General features: G+C 41.6%; 2 protein-coding genes and 1 long non-coding RNA gene across 6 annotated transcripts in view; 1 reads left to right on the plus strand and 2 right to left on the minus strand.

Annotated features, from left to right (window-relative positions):
• The window catches only part of LOC129471515 (uncharacterized), a 49,755-nt gene extending 46,687 nt beyond the window's left edge, over positions 1 to 3,068 (plus strand). For 3 of the 4 annotated variants that reach the window (XR_010118640.1, XR_010118642.1, XR_008653610.2), the window contains 2 exons: positions 840 to 1,040; positions 2,414 to 3,068. This is a non-coding gene — a long non-coding RNA (uncharacterized lncRNA). Of the gene's footprint in view, positions 1 to 839; positions 1,482 to 2,413 lie in introns of all 4 variants that reach the window. The other variant, XR_010118641.1, reaches the window with a different exon arrangement.
• C21H3orf22 (chromosome 21 C3orf22 homolog) overlaps positions 1 to 5,528 on the minus strand; it is an 88,668-nt gene extending 83,140 nt beyond the window's left edge. Inside the window, exon 1 of the mRNA XM_063630688.1 lies at positions 5,420 to 5,528. The gene's annotated coding sequence lies outside the window, so the exon portion shown is untranslated. The remainder of the gene's footprint in view (positions 1 to 5,419) is intronic.
• A 79-nt stretch (positions 5,529 to 5,607) lies between these two features.
• Positions 5,608 to 15,307, minus strand: part of TXNRD3 (thioredoxin reductase 3) — a 52,492-nt gene continuing 42,792 nt past the window's right edge. Inside the window, exons 13-16 of the mRNA XM_055260223.2 lie at positions 13,144 to 13,251; positions 8,858 to 8,953; positions 6,272 to 6,406; positions 5,608 to 5,742 (exon numbers count right to left, since the gene is read on the minus strand). Of these exons, the coding sequence (XP_055116198.2) occupies positions 5,680 to 5,742; positions 6,272 to 6,406; positions 8,858 to 8,953; positions 13,144 to 13,251 (402 nt within the window). The 3' untranslated portion in view covers positions 5,608 to 5,679. The remainder of the gene's footprint in view (positions 5,743 to 6,271; positions 6,407 to 8,857; positions 8,954 to 13,143; positions 13,252 to 15,307) is intronic.

The raw sequence follows: 15,307 nt of genomic DNA on the forward strand, positions 1-15,307 counted from the left end.
GTTCTTGCTTATCCCTGTAGCCAGGACAAGGATCTTTGGCCAAGTCCTGAAAACTAAACTCCTGGAATGGTCACATAGTTACTGCTTAATGATAGTCTTATTATAAAGGCCCAAAGTGGTGGGTCAAGATGAACCAGCTTATCAGTGTCTAAGGTAAACATGAAGATTCATGATGTGCATCTGGTGCCTGGTCTGGCATCCACACCATGCTGCTCATGTAGCTATGTGACCAGTCCCCCTTGAAGAACTCTGAACTCCAGGACTTGAGTGAGCTTCCTTGGGTGGAGATATATCATATGTATCTTTCAGTTCACAGCTGGAGAGAAAAGCACATCTGTATGCCTTTCAAAGAGACATAGAGGTTGTGGAAGCCTGTGTGTGATCTAACCTTTGACTGTTGTTTTTGCTGTTCCTGCACTTGATCCTTTGCTATAATAATCCATAGGCATGAGTATAACTTTATGTTATGAGTACTTTCAGCAAAGTAGCAAACTAGCTAAGGCTCATGTAGCCCCCTGAAACAGATATTGTAATTTTTCATCTCAGCAAGTTTGATTTGGTTCTTCTTAACATCTCCCATTTCTCTCATTATGTTTATGTTTCCATGCAAATACTTGAACATAGTTTTAATAGTGGCTTTAACATCCTTGTTAGTTCCATCATATCTGTCACTTCTGTGTCTGTTTCTACTCATTGATTTTTCTTCTGGCTATGGGTCACATTTTCCTCCTTCTTAGCATGTGCATTAATTTTTTTAACCAAATATTGGACATTATGTTTGTCATATTGTTGAATGTTTTGCTGTTTTCTTTTAAAGAATGTTATGCTTTCTCTTGCAGGCCGTTACTTTTGGATCATCGTGGTTCCATCAAGCCTAGGATTTTTCAATTTTATCTAGGACAGATAGCTTTCACTCCAGATAAACCCTACTACTAAGACATGACCCCTTACGAGGTCTTCACAAAATGCCTGGAGGGATCATTGAAGAATCCTCTGTGGTGGTCAGAGCTTGAACTTTTCTCCACCTTCTGAGACCTCCAGTAATTATTCAACTTACAACTCCCTATCACTTTTTGCCCAACCTTCTAGAATTTCATTCTAAGGATGTGTCCCCCTTTTCACAGGATGTGTCCTCTGAATTCCATTCTAAGGATTTAGTCCTCAGCAAAGACTCAAGGGGACCCTTTTGCAGATTTCTGGAGCTCTTTTCTCCATAGCTCCCACCTGTGTCTCCCCTACAACTTTCAGCTGTCTGAACCTCCCTAAACTCTGATGTCCACTGTAACTCAGGAAGGTCACCAGGCTTTCTGAGTTCTCCCTTTGTTTGGAGCTGAAAATTACTTCCATGCAGAAAGTTGAGGCAACCATTAAGTATCACCTCATTTGTTTCCCTTCTGTCTGGGATCACCGTCCTGCAGTTTGTTGTTCCATGTCTGGGTGCAGTCATTTCATATATCCTCCAGTTTGCTTATGGAGGAAAAGTGAGTATAGTCACTGTAATTCCAGCATGGCTCGAAACGTAAGTCTCAATAAATATTTAATAATCTTTTGCAATAAAATCCTAACAGGTCTCATTGTCATTCCCTGCTTAGAAGCACTGGATGGTTCTCCATTGGAAAATAAAGCCAACAACTTAGCAAGTGTACTATTACTCAAAAACAGATGAACCATACTAAGCCACGTTGTACAACAAATTATCTAAGTTGAAAATCTTTTACACTAGCTCATTCAGATCCATGTTTCAAGAGAAGACTACAGTAACAGAAACTCAATATGGTCTCGTATACCCCCAATTCTAAAAATAAGACCACTAACAGACCATTTCAGCAAATAGTTTTCAAACTCTGACCAACTGCTGCCAAGACACACTTACTAATCTCTCTCCTATAACTACCCTCTGACTAACTCTAGTCTCACAAAGTACCCTCTCCTAACTCCCATTTGCAATGATACTGAGGCTCGACTCTGTCAAGGCTGAGCTCTTCCTTGCTAAGCTTAATAAACACAGCTTTGTTTGATGAACAGGTTTCCCTAGTAATCTTTGGTGCAAGCTTTGACAAGGATGCTTTAATTGAAGTTTAGCAGGAACCTGTCACAGCCACAGCTCAGGACCACCAACTCAGAGGGCACTCCACTAGACCCCATGAACTTCCCTGCTTGGGGTTTTCTTGTTTGCAATTATGAAGTAAGTTCAGTGCTAAGTCTGTGCCCTAATCCCTTTTTGTTGAATTTTAAAATCTATATGAGGTTTATTTTATCTGTCCTAGGAATAAAGTCCCCAAGACATTTTATTAACTGATCAGATCTGTACTAGTTTTAGTTTTCCTTGGTGAATGTATTAGCTATTTATTGCTGTGTAGCAAATTACTCTGAAAATTAGCAGCTTAAATTGCAAATATTTATTCTCTCACAGTTTCTAAGGATCAAGAATTTGGAGTAACCAACTGAATGGTTCTGGTTCAAAGTCTCTCAAGAGGTTACTGTCAAGCTGCTGGCCCAGGGATGGCTTGACTGGAGTAGCATTCATTTCCAAGCTCATTCACACAGACATTGGCAGACCTCAGTTTCTTGCTGACTGCTGATTGGAGACTTCAGTTCTTTACCATATGGGCCTCTCCACAGGATTCCTGAGCATCATCAAAACATGACAGCTGCCTTCTCGCAAAACAAGAGACCTGAGAGAGTGCATGAGGGTGACCAAAACTTAAGTTGCAATCTCTTCATGACCTAATCTTGGCAGGGACATACCATCACTCCTGCCATATGCTACTGGCCACACAGATCAGCCCTGCTGTAACAAGGCGGGGACTGTACAAAGGTGTGACTTCCCATTGGTGAAGATCCAATTTGGAGGCCAACCTGGAGGCTCCCTTCCACAGTGAAAGTATGCAAGAGCAGCAATTTGTCCCCCTTATTCCTGTCTGCCTGCCTGCTGGTTGTACTGTTGAGTGTCCGCAAGAGCTTTCCTTAATGGGACCCTACTTATCATCACAGAAGCCAAGATTTTCCATCCAAAGTGCTATATTAACAACTTAATAAATGTTGTTCAATTCTTTAAGTCTGTGAGACAGGCAATACTGTCCATACTTAATAAATGAAGAATAAGAAAATTTAAGCAATTTATTCTATCACACATCTAGTAAGTCATGAGACCAGGCATTCCCAAATTTATCATTCTTCAAGGCCTAGGATCTTTCTATAGCTCTCTGCTTCCTGTGAAGCAGCTCCTGGTTCTACCAACTCTCCAGCTTGTTCTCCCACTAACCTGTCACTTCCCTCACACCAACTCCTCCCTCTACTTTCCATCATGCTATACGGAGTTTAAGGTCTTTGGGTTTCTAGTTAATCCCACAGCTGAAATCCTTTTGCCAGTGCCTATACGACACTAGCCTTTCGAAATTTCTTAAGCCTAGCCTTTATAGCCTAGCACAAGGCAAACTCCATAAATATTCCATGCATGCTTGAAATGAGTATGCTTTCATATTGGGTACAATCTTTGAGTTGAGCTTCTTAATTCTGCTATTCAAAAATAAATATTTACTGATTTTTTTGTGTGTCTGACCTAATAAATTACTGAAGTATGTTAAAATCTCCACTATAACGGACAGTATCAATTATTCCTTGCAGACATATACATCTGTATGTTATTAGATGCATACTAGTTTTATCTTCCAGGTAAAATTAGTCTCTCATCAATATATAGGTACCATATTTACCCCAGGAGAGAAAAAAAGAGGGAGAAGAGACAGAGAGGAAAATAAAAGGGTGAGAGGAAGCCAACACAGATAGGTTTATATGTAAGCATCCTCCCCTCCTTGCAAAAGAAAGATAATTAGCCGTTCCAATGGTCTGTAACCTGGACAGTGGTTACAAATGCTTAAGATGGACTGCTTCTTTCCACCCACATCAGTGAGAAGACAGGCTTCTCTGCTGCCTCTCTCTGTGAGGCAGTCTGTTTCCCACTCAACTTTCCACTGGGGTACAGCCCATTGGGCTTCCAGCTTTACACAAAGGTTTCCTATTAGAAACTCCACCCATGCAAGCCTGGGATTTCGCTTTTTTTGCCCCATGCTCAGTGCAAAGCAGGAGTTGAAGGTTTCCAGGGTTCTTGGTTTTGCTTCATTTGGGATTCTGCTGGCTCTGTGTGTGTATAGCACTCAGCAATACAGTAACAAAATTATTAAAAATATATTTTATCAAGTATTTAAATCAAGTCTGTTGAAAGCATTAATCACACCCTCTCCATATTGCTTCTAATCCAATCCTTTTATCTCCTGCAATTCAGCTCAAATACGGCTACTTTCATTAAACTCTGTTCAATTACCCTACCCCCGCCCCACAGCCAATAGAAATTAATAACATCTCCCTCTGCTTCCCGCTGCACTGTTTCTGCCAAATGGATAGCAATTATACCTTTTAGCACACATTTGTATTTTTTTCTCCCAAATAAAAAAGCCACTCCATAACTAGGTCCTATGTCAGTTTTCTTTGGGTTCCCAGCCCCACTCCCCCACTGCTCCATTCCCTGCCTCCAAAGAGGGTAGCAAAATGCCTGTCTACAAACACTGTTCCTAACTGTTGGCTTAACGTTTGTCTTTTAAGACAAATGGCTAGAAATTGTGACCCCAGCCTATCCAATCTTAAGCTAAACAGCTAGTGTGGCTCATGAGAGCAAGAGGCCTAAAAGAGCCTTGCATTGGCTACTGTGTGGCATACTCAAGAAAACAGAGGTTTTCCAAAAGGACCTTGGATGGGCCTGTCTTCAAGAACCTCTGAAATGCTGACATGTTTGTAAATTCCCATGCAACCACTTAATACTACCTGTATTCATTTATGGAACTTGATCATCATTAAATAGACTGTGATGGAATTATTTCACAGATAAGTTAGTTAGATTTTACATAATACAGTATTAAAAACTTTTGGAAATAATACTATTAAGATGAACATGAAAAAGCAATTCAAGTACTTTTATCTTACATGAGATATTTTGCTCAGTCTAGAGATATTAATTAGGGGAGAATAGCTTCAAGGTTATCACCACCAAGTAGTGAGTGTGAGGGTGACGCATGAGTCAGCGTTTTGACAGTAGGTTAAATGTGCCTCAAAAAAGAAAAGAGATGACTAACCCTACACAGTATGTACAGCTTCCTGCTAATGTACACGGTCCTCTGCAGACAGCTATCCAAATGCAGCCCACAGACACTGTTCACCAGTGAGCATGTGTGAATTCTAGGCCCACACACTAGAAAACCACCACTTTATAGCGTTTCTTAACTGAAAATATATTTTCATAGAAACAACAAAGCAAAGGGGATAAAAACAATGGCGACCAGAAAAGCTAACTTAGGTTGGTGCCACTCAAAGGTCTTTCCGAGGGAAGCTCAGTCCTGGCTTGCGAGAGTCGGCCTTGGCTCACCTCACAACCGGGCTCCAAGCTAAGGCGTCAAGGAAGCAGTCCCACTGCTTCTCGCAGTCAGCGAGACCACAAGGCAGATGCCCATTGCTGTCCTCTTTCCTTGTCTACTTTCTCATCTCAGTGTCGTAAGACAGCCTTGCACTGGTCCCTGAGTAACAGAGCAGCTGTCATGAACACAGGCTCATTTTATCCGAGAGCATTCTTATCTTTGAGAGAAATGAGAATATGACAAGGAAAACTAAACAGCAGCAGGCCTAGCCTCAGCAGCCTTTCTGAGTGATGTCTAGTCCAGACGACTTTGTGATTTCCAAAGTCGTGAACACCTGTTCAAGAGAAAGAAAACAAATACATATTTAGATGTTAGTACTGCTTTAAAAAAACACATTCTGAATATTACATTTATGCTATTATTTAAAATATACAAATCTGGCCAGGCATGGTGGCTCATGCCTGTAATCCCAGTACTTTGGGAGGCTGAGGCGGGTGGATCACTTGAGGTCAGAAGTTCGAGACCAGCCTGGTCAACATGGTGAAACCCCGTCTCTACTAAAAATACAAAAATTAGCCAGGCGTGGTGGCGCACACCTGTAGTCCCAGCTACTCAGGAGGCTGAGGTGGGAGAATCACTTGAACCTGGGAGGTGGAGGTTGCAGTGAGTCAAGATCATGCTACTGCACTCCAGCCTGGACAACAGAGTGAGACCCTGTCTGAAAAAAATAAAATGAAATAAAATAAATTAAAAATAAAATATACAAATCAGTTACTAATATGACATCTTTCTGACAAGTGCTTTATAATAGTTTTTCAAACTATATCAACTGAAGCCAATTTTTAAAACCTCCTGTTTCCTACCTCCCCACATGTGGGGTGAATTCCAATGGTGTCATCAAGTAGCTGTTTTGTGAGCCCACATTTCATTGCAGCTGCAAATCCTTGGGTAACCTCACCGGCGTTTGGTCCAAGAATATGAAATCCTATCACCCGATCCTTTAATACAGAAACAAAACAAAGAAAATCCCAGTAGGTTAATGGTCTGAATACGGATCCATTCACTGCAAATTCACAGTTAAAATATACAGTATCTACTACAGAAAAAGAACTTCAATGTCAAAGCGAGCAGAGAACTTTACCATGAAACTAAGCCACTGTAAGAATCTGTTAAATGAGCCAGTAAATGCACATCCAGAGTTAATTTGCACTCAAATTTACTAGAACAAGCAATTTACCCACTGCATGAAGGAGTTCATTAGTATGATGTAAATTTACAAATTATGCTGAGACAACAACAACAACAACATAACAAATCTGAATTAAAGTCCAATATTGGAATAACTCTAGGGCGGCAGGTTTTACTGGAAATAAGAGGTTGCTGGCCCAGGAAGCAAGAGGCCCTGCTCCCAACATCAAGTGGAGACAAAGGAGAGGCTGGTGCAGGGCTGTCACTAGGGCTGTGTGCTGAGAGGTATGGGGTGCAGGCAATGAGCTGACCCACAAAGATGGGAAGCAAGATGTGCAGTCATTTTCCACGGTAACGGTGCATTCTAGGCTGTCCATTTGTCAATGTTCCTTCATCAGATTATCCTTCACTGTGATCTTCAACAGTAGAAGCATACAAGAGATGAAGAGAAAGACTATAAAAGGGCAATGGAGGCCAGGGCCAGGAGAAATCCTTGCCCACTGAGCTTCTGGAAAAAGCAACAGCTCAGAACAGTCACACGCATCCACATCTGCTGGCGGACACTCCAGAGGGGAGGCAGGCAGAAGCTGCCTGGGCTGGGGCTTCAGAGTGAGTTTCCAGGGCCCACAGAAGACTACTGCATTGGAACCTGAGGTGGTGGGTTGCTCAGCAAGCAGAAAAGGGGGGCGGCTCAGAGCAAAGTAAGGACACTTGGTGAGAATCTCCACTGATAACTGTAAATGAAGGTCCTGAGTGAGGGAAGTCTCATTTACAATTTTGACCCTAGAGCTGGAGTCAAGTATTTCCATTTCGTAAGTTCGAGGGTTCTGCTCAAGAAATAGGCATGTGGCCAGGGTAAAGGGAAGGGGCACACTCCCCATGGTTAAAGAGCAAGGACAAGAGTGTGGTCTGGGGACCTGGGCGGGAGCCAGAAGGGTAGTGTGGGACACAGCAGAGGGGCTCAGAGATGGGAAACGGGGCTGACAGCCACAGAGGTGCAGCCCACACTCTCATGAGGAGGTCAGAAATAGCATGACAGCTACAAGTCCCACCTTCAGCAGCGGCTCTCCCACCAAACCCCAACCCTCTCACTTTCAGAGGGTAACAACGTGTACAGTCTCTCCCTGCTCCCTTTGGAAAGGCCGCCCACAACTGCAAAAAATTGACCTCAGATAACTCTGTCCCAAAGAATCAGGATATAGCCCAGCACATGAGCACCCACCCTCAGGAGCACAGCTGCCAACCTGCCCAACCTGGAGCATTTCACGGCCATTATGACCACCATCCCTGTCACTGCCCTCTAGCCATATGCAACTACCAAGAGACTAAGCCCTAGAGCTCTGGATGACTTCACCATTCAGGCAGAAAAGCACATGCTAATGGGCTACTAGCCTGGGACACCCTGTTTTCTGTTATACTGAGAATAAGATAAATACAGAGATGTGAGAATTAAACAAGATAATGACTGCTGTTCAGTAAACTTTTATGTAGATGTCACTTGTTGCAGTTCATATTTATCTATTTGTATGTTTCCTCTCCCCAGATGATAAACCCTTCAAGAGAGGAACCAAGTCTTAACACTGCTTTCTACATTCAGAATTCTTTATAAAGCAAATTATAAATAAACTGTGCTTTAAACTACACTACTGAGGAAGGCTATTAACCATTTTGATGCTCGCCCCTCGTAACTGGGAGGAGGAAAGCCTCCAATAATGGGCTGCTGCTTTAGTGAAAGCATCAGGAATTAGCTCAGTAAGTCAAGTTTCACTTTGTGTGAACATCTCCATCTAAAGACTTTTGACACACATTCAGTCTGTTTATAAATGCATACATACAACTTATTATTTGATGACCAAAATTTTCACAGATCTTCTAGTTCTAAACTATCAAGCTTAAACTATCAAGCTATCAAGATGGCCCTGGGAAAAGGCAGCTTTCAGTGATGTATTTTGAGAGGACACTGGTAGGGCTCAATCACAAACTGTCACTGCTCAGCCTCTGTCATATGTTAACTAAATGACAACATGGAGGTGCTCTGCATTGTCCTGAAAGCTACCTTAGAAAGCCTATAAAAGCGCAGCAGTCCCAGCTTCTCAGGAAGCTGAAGCACGAGGATCACTTGAGGACAGGAGTTGGAGACCAGCCTGGGCAACATGGCAAGATCCCGTCTCCAAAAAAAAAAAATTATAGAAATCCAAATAGTAAAAATAAAAGCTACATTTAAAAATCACAGCATTTTGTCTTCTAGTGGTATTACATACATGGTCGAATTTATTGCAGATTATCTTTGCGTAACAAGTGTTGTTCTCTCTGCCAGCTACTGTCCATTCAAGAGGCCAGAACAAAGTATGATATATCTGGAAGATAAAAGAGAGAAAAAGGGCAGAATTAATGTATACGGAAACCATTCCTTGATAGGCTCTTTAATTCTATAAAGGCAATAATCTCCATAGCAGCTTTCAGAAATTTAAAGTTCAGTGACCCCAACTTTATGTATCTGTTGGGAGCCCCAGGGTCAAGGCTCCTGAAATGCTAGCTGCATACGTGTGTTGACTGTAGTTTTGTTTGCTTGGTTGTTAGTCCAAGCAAAAATCCACAAACAAAATTCAGTTTTCAAACATGTATAGAGTACCAGCAACCCAAGACAGAGCACTAGGCACAGGCTCTCGTGTGGGCTGCAGAGTTGAAGACTGAGATCCTGATGTCAAAGCTGACCCTGATAACAGGGCTCACGTTCCAGCAAATTTGAGGAGGTGCAGAAGAAATAAAACAGCTCCAGCCATTTAGCGCTCCAGAACCTAGCGACGGGAGAGTGGGGATCATGTCTCTCACATTTCTGTCCCCAGGCCCTCACGCCAGTGTCTTGAATGTACCTCTATGCCTCTTCAATCTGGCTCAGTCTTCTAAGAACCAGAATAAAATGCCATGTGCCCTCTCTCCAGCTTGGGGTTGCTGTGGTCTCCCAGTGTTGCACCTCTGACCTCTGAATCACTCCATACACAAATGGGCAGTTAATGCTGGGTGACAGAATTGGAAATGTAGTTTGAACAACAATCCACGATGGATGAATTTAATTTTAAAAATACCACCCAGAAATAACCATTTTAAATGTTAGGGAAAAGCATCAATTGCTGGTGCATGTAGAGTTAAAACAAAATTTTTATTAAGGAGGTATCATAATATACAGTTACTTGTAACCAAAAAAAATTGATTTAACTTGCTTTTAACAGAAGAGAAATAAACTCTTCTACCCATTTTTTTGTTTGTTTTGAGACAGGGTCTCACTTTGTCACCCAAGCTAGAGTGCAGTGGTGAGATCTTGGCTCACTGCAGCCTTGACTGCCCAGGTTCGAGCGATCCTCCTGCCTTAGTCCCCAAGTAGCTGGGACTACAGGTGCACATCTCCACACCTGGCTAATTTTTGTATTTTCTGTAGAGATGGTGTGTCGCCATGTTGCCCCGGCTTGTCTCGAATTCCTGAGCTCAAGTGACCCACCTGCCTCAGCCTCCCAAAATGCTGGGATTACAGGTGTGAGCCACCACTCCCCACCACTTCTACCTATTTTAATACAAACCTTTTATTCTCTGCAGCTACTAGAAATAGAAATATTTCTTTATCTTAGGATATACTTTCCTAAAAATACACCTCTAAGGTTAAAAAGAGATGGTACAAACTCTTTCCAGGTTTGTCTTTTTTGTTTGTTTGTTTGTTTGTTTTTTTGAGACAGAGTCCAGGCTGGAGTGCAGTGGCACGAACTCAGCTCACTGCAAGCTCTGCCTCCTGAGTTCTCCTACCAGGTTTTAAACATGATTTTTAAAATAGCAAGCTACTATTTCTGATGTGTTCTATCACTTCTGCTATGAAGGAAGGAGGTGAACACTCACACTTCACCCCATCTCCTTTCATTCTTTCACTGGTTTTATCAAATGTGGTTTTTCCTTCTAGCACTTTGAAGATTTTACTATATTTAAATTTCTTACCCTTCTGGTTCAAAGTGGATGTGAAGTGTAGATTCAACTTCCAACTTTACATTTTTCCTTAATAGCTACCCACTTATTCCAGCACCCTTTAATGGATGGCCTGTGTTTTGCCATGCATTTAAAATATGACCTTATCACATACTAATTCTTATGAGCATTTGAATCCACTTCTGGGTTTCACATTCTGTTCTACTGATCTTGCTGTCCATCTGTGTGCCACTGCTGCACAACTGTAAGCACTGCAGCCATGTGATAACGTTTCATATTTAATTAGGACTCCCCTCATTAAATTACTCCTGAAGTTTCTTATCAACTTATGCACAATTACAGACATAATTTTCAAAGCTCTGCTGTGGAAAACAGTGATCTCTGACCCCACCCATTTCAATGAACCCAGAGGCCACCACCTTCACCTCTTTTATTTAATCATTTGGGTATTTACCTCTATGCTTCTAAATAACATGCTTATATTGCTACTGCCTGACTTTCCTATTTTAGGCTTTATTTATTGATTTGGCTCTATGCAAGAGCAAAATGAGCTCTCTTCCCTGTCCCCTAGCACTCACTCTAGCTCCTTCCTGCCCTCCTCCATCCTCATCTTCCCAATACAGTTATACTCTTAGCTACCACAGTTACCAGTGTTTCCTTTACTATGTAAAAGCTATTCAAAGACAACTTGAAAGCAACAAGCAAAGGATGAAGCTGCACCCTTAGCTCACAACATTGACAAACATTAACTCAAAACGGATCACAGACCTAAATACACTCACACTTCCTCCCATCTCCAGTCATGCACTGCATGTGTTGCAAAACAATGCTGGTCTACGATGGACAGCATATATGACTGTGGTCCCATAACATTAAAATGGAGCTGAAAAATTCCTGCCACCTAGTGACATTATAGCCATTGTAACATCATAGTGCAACACATTACTCACTGTTTGTGGTGATGCTGGTGATCCTGACACTGCACTGCCAGTCTCCAACAGTCTAGCATATATAATCATGTACAGTACATAATACTTGATAAAGATAATAAATGTGATATGACTATGATACTGATTTATGTATTTATTATACCATACATTCTACTATTATTTTAGAATGTACTCCTTCAACTTATAAATTAACTATAAGGGCAGGTCCTTCAGGAGGTATCCAGAAGAAGGCATTGTCATCATAGGAGGTGACAGCTCCATGTATGTTACTGCCCCTGGGACAGGATGTGGTGGGAGAAGAAGGTTATATTGATGTTTCTGACCCTGTGTAGGCCTAGGCTAATGTGTGTGTTTGTGTCTTCATTTTTTATAAACAAGAAGTAAAAAAATTAATAGAAAAAAGCTTATAGAATAAGGATATAAAGAAAGAAAATATTTTGTACAGCTCTACAATGTGTTTGTGTTTCTCTATAATAGGAACTTTAAAAAAATACTAACAGATCACATTTTCAGTCCTGTCAAAATGCAATAAATAAATAAATAAAACAGGTGAGTTGATCTGCAGCAAACCTTGGTGAAAAGACCTTAAAGTAATCCCCAAAACTTGAGGAACTTGTTTCCTATAAAGATACTCTTTTGTCTGGGATACAGCCTTGTACATCCTTCCTGTCATGTGCCTGACATCTTCCTACCTTAATTTTTCATTAATTTCAGAAAGTTTTAAAACTAAATGTTAAATCCATAATTATTATCATCAATTTTCCAAGACCCAGGTAAAGGCCGACCAATGCAAAAAGGATAGCTTATTATTATATAAAGAGTTAATTATAAACGCTGATAAAATAATGTTCTCTAAAATGTAAATTTCAAAAATAATCATCTAAAATAACATTATAAAGTTTTAATCACACATTTTCCCAGCACCAGAAATTTAAATAGGAGTAACTAGGGAATATCAGTGCTATGATTTAAATATATTCTCAATAATAAATTAAATCATACAATTAAAATGCCTTCAAGGGAAAGCACTGTGATTTCAGTTCTCTTTTACTTGAAATATCAAGTATTAATAACCCTCCAATTCTTTTTATCCTCCCTCTCCCTCCTATGTTGGGAGAGTAGGCAGAAAAAAGCCAATCAAACTTCCCAGCAAGAAATGATGTAAGAAAATATTTTTAAGGTTATAAATGGACAGGGTTGGGGGGTAAACGAGAGGTAGCAATAAAGGTGTGTAGAGGGTGTCCTTTTGGAAATCTGAAGAGCCCACAGGCAGACAACCCTGGAACTTCCCACCTTACCATCCATAGCCATTCCTACCCCTGCATTCCCAAAAGATCTTAACATAACTTTGAGCTTCCTCGTACAAGTTTGCTCAAATAGATTTTTGTTACTTGTAATTCAAGTGTCCTGACTTACAGATTACACTTCCCTCTTTCTCAACCATATTCTTCTTCTTTGCTAGACAGACAGGGTTTAAATTAATTCCTAATTTTCCTAAAATAGGAATATGATTTCCTACAATATAACCATCATAATAACTTGCAAAATGATGAAATAAAAAGTGACCGCAAAGATAAACTGTCGATTAAAAGAGAATTTTTTATGGAAGTAATAAAACATAATCTTACTTCTAGATTCTCTTTTTTATATACTTCAATAGCTTTCTCTTCAGATAATCCACAGCAACCATACTCCAGAGGAGTAAACACCATAGTCGGAACATTAATATAATCACACTGAAAGACAAACAAATTACATTGTCTTATTTTGTGAAACTTTATTAAAAAAACCTATATGACATATATTTATATAAAGAAAATAAATCAGTCCAGTTCAGTGTGACCAATTCTTAAAACATCAACAGCTTCAGGAAAATTCTAAGGTACCTTAACAGAGATCTGGGATGGGCCCCTGACTCAGGGGAAGAGACCACACATTGGCCAGCCACCAACAAATGGGACCGGCTCTCCTGGAGCACAGACTCGGAGGTCTAAAAACCAGAAGGAAGAGGTGGAGGTGGTGCCACCCATCTGCCCCTAAAGACACTCTCCAAAATGTTTTCTTTCCATGCCCATGATTCTGGGCCCTGCTCTCCTGGAGCACTTCTTCCAGGTAACCTTGAATTATGCTACTTCACTGGAAGCTGAGACCACCTCTTGGCCATTTCATATTCCTTATGCCACTGAGAGGTGAGGCAAGTATGCAGCTCAATGGTGCTGGACTGAGTGTTCTTGACCATCAAAGGGGGATGGTACATATGTGAGTGTGTCTGGAGGGGGGTGCTAATACACCGCAGGGACAAGGATGACCACAGGTCATCTCTATAGTCCAGGGGTTAAGAAAGAACCATCTCCAAAGCCTTTATCAGACTGAGTCAGAGAAGAATGGACATTGCAAGGTGGCACTCCTGCCTAGGAAAGGCCCCAACTTGGGAGAAGAGAGGGCCTCTCTGGCTGTGTGGAAAGGAGCTTGAATACTTTGGTGGGTGAACCATGAAACCATGTGCATGGAGAGAAAGCTGTGTGTAGGTGGCAGAGAAAAGGTGGAAGGTGCCTGCCCAGCCACAGCCCCTTCAAAAGACACCACCATCCACAGCACTGTATGTTCCCCAATCTCTGCCAATGGTCACAAGTGATTAGACTGGGGACAGCCATCTGATCTCACAAAAGCCAACACATAAGCTGGCCGGAAATCTATGGAATGGCAGAAAAAGGTGGGCTGAGTCAATCCAATTCTTTCTTTTGTAGGAAAATTAACTAGAAGGAAAGATAATTTTCCAGGTGGTAGAGGGATGGGAAGAAATGGACCTGCAGAGTTGTCGCCAAGTTAGGCCAAGGAGGAGCACATCTGTACAAACCCCCCACTGTGCTGCTGGGCCCCAGAGCAGCTGGGACCCCACCTCCAAATGCAGGCAGGCGCAGCCCTAGTATAGTTCTTTTTTTAGGTTCCTCTGTGATTCTACCTATTAATCCCAGGATTCTTACAGTAACCTCCTTCAATTTGCCTAGTTTGAGTGACCTTCTATTCTTTGTCACCACAAAGAAAACCAAAACACCACCACGTATCCCCCAGATCAATGACAGGCTTTGCATACAACACTGGTAAGTTCTCCATTAGCCTAGATTCTTACGCTCTCATGCCACTTCATATTTGCCTACCTGCAAACCATGGGTAAGCCAAGCGTTTATTTTCTTTTCCCAACATGGCTGAGAAAATCACATAACTATGTGAACTGCCTGGGTATTTTCTGACTTCTCTGAGGCACTCACATGTTGCCTATCCATTTATTGACTGGCAGCTGACCCTAGATTCCATAGCTTACATGGGAGGCCTCATTCTTAATAGATGCCTTTGTTTCCTGCTTCATATCAACTAAGAAAAATAAACACAAAATGGCTCAACTTTGCCCCTTTCTCCTAAAAACCTTCTCCACATCTTAGACCATCTCCTTCACCTGGACTTTACTCATGCTACCCTTCCCATAGGCTTCTTTCCGTCTTGAGCCTTTCATCTCTTTCTTTATACTCTACACATATTGCTCCATATTCTAATCCCTCCTCCCCACAGTCACCACGATTAACTCCTTACAGCATCAGGCAACTGCTCTGCCGACATACACCCCAAAATGTTATTTGCATTTGAGATAATTCCTTGCAAATTTAGCATTCCTGGCCCCCATCCATTAATGCCAGCAGAGCTCCCTCCCCAGTGGCCGGCTTCATGCACCAAATACACCCACCCACAAGGTCTCCATGCGAGGCCTTGGCAGGTACCTGGGGGATGAAGCAAAGC

The sequence above is a fragment of the Symphalangus syndactylus genome, chromosome 21 (assembly GCF_028878055.3).
Source record: "Symphalangus syndactylus isolate Jambi chromosome 21, NHGRI_mSymSyn1-v2.1_pri, whole genome shotgun sequence".
In the NCBI taxonomy this organism is placed as follows: domain Eukaryota; kingdom Metazoa; phylum Chordata; class Mammalia; order Primates; family Hylobatidae; genus Symphalangus; species Symphalangus syndactylus.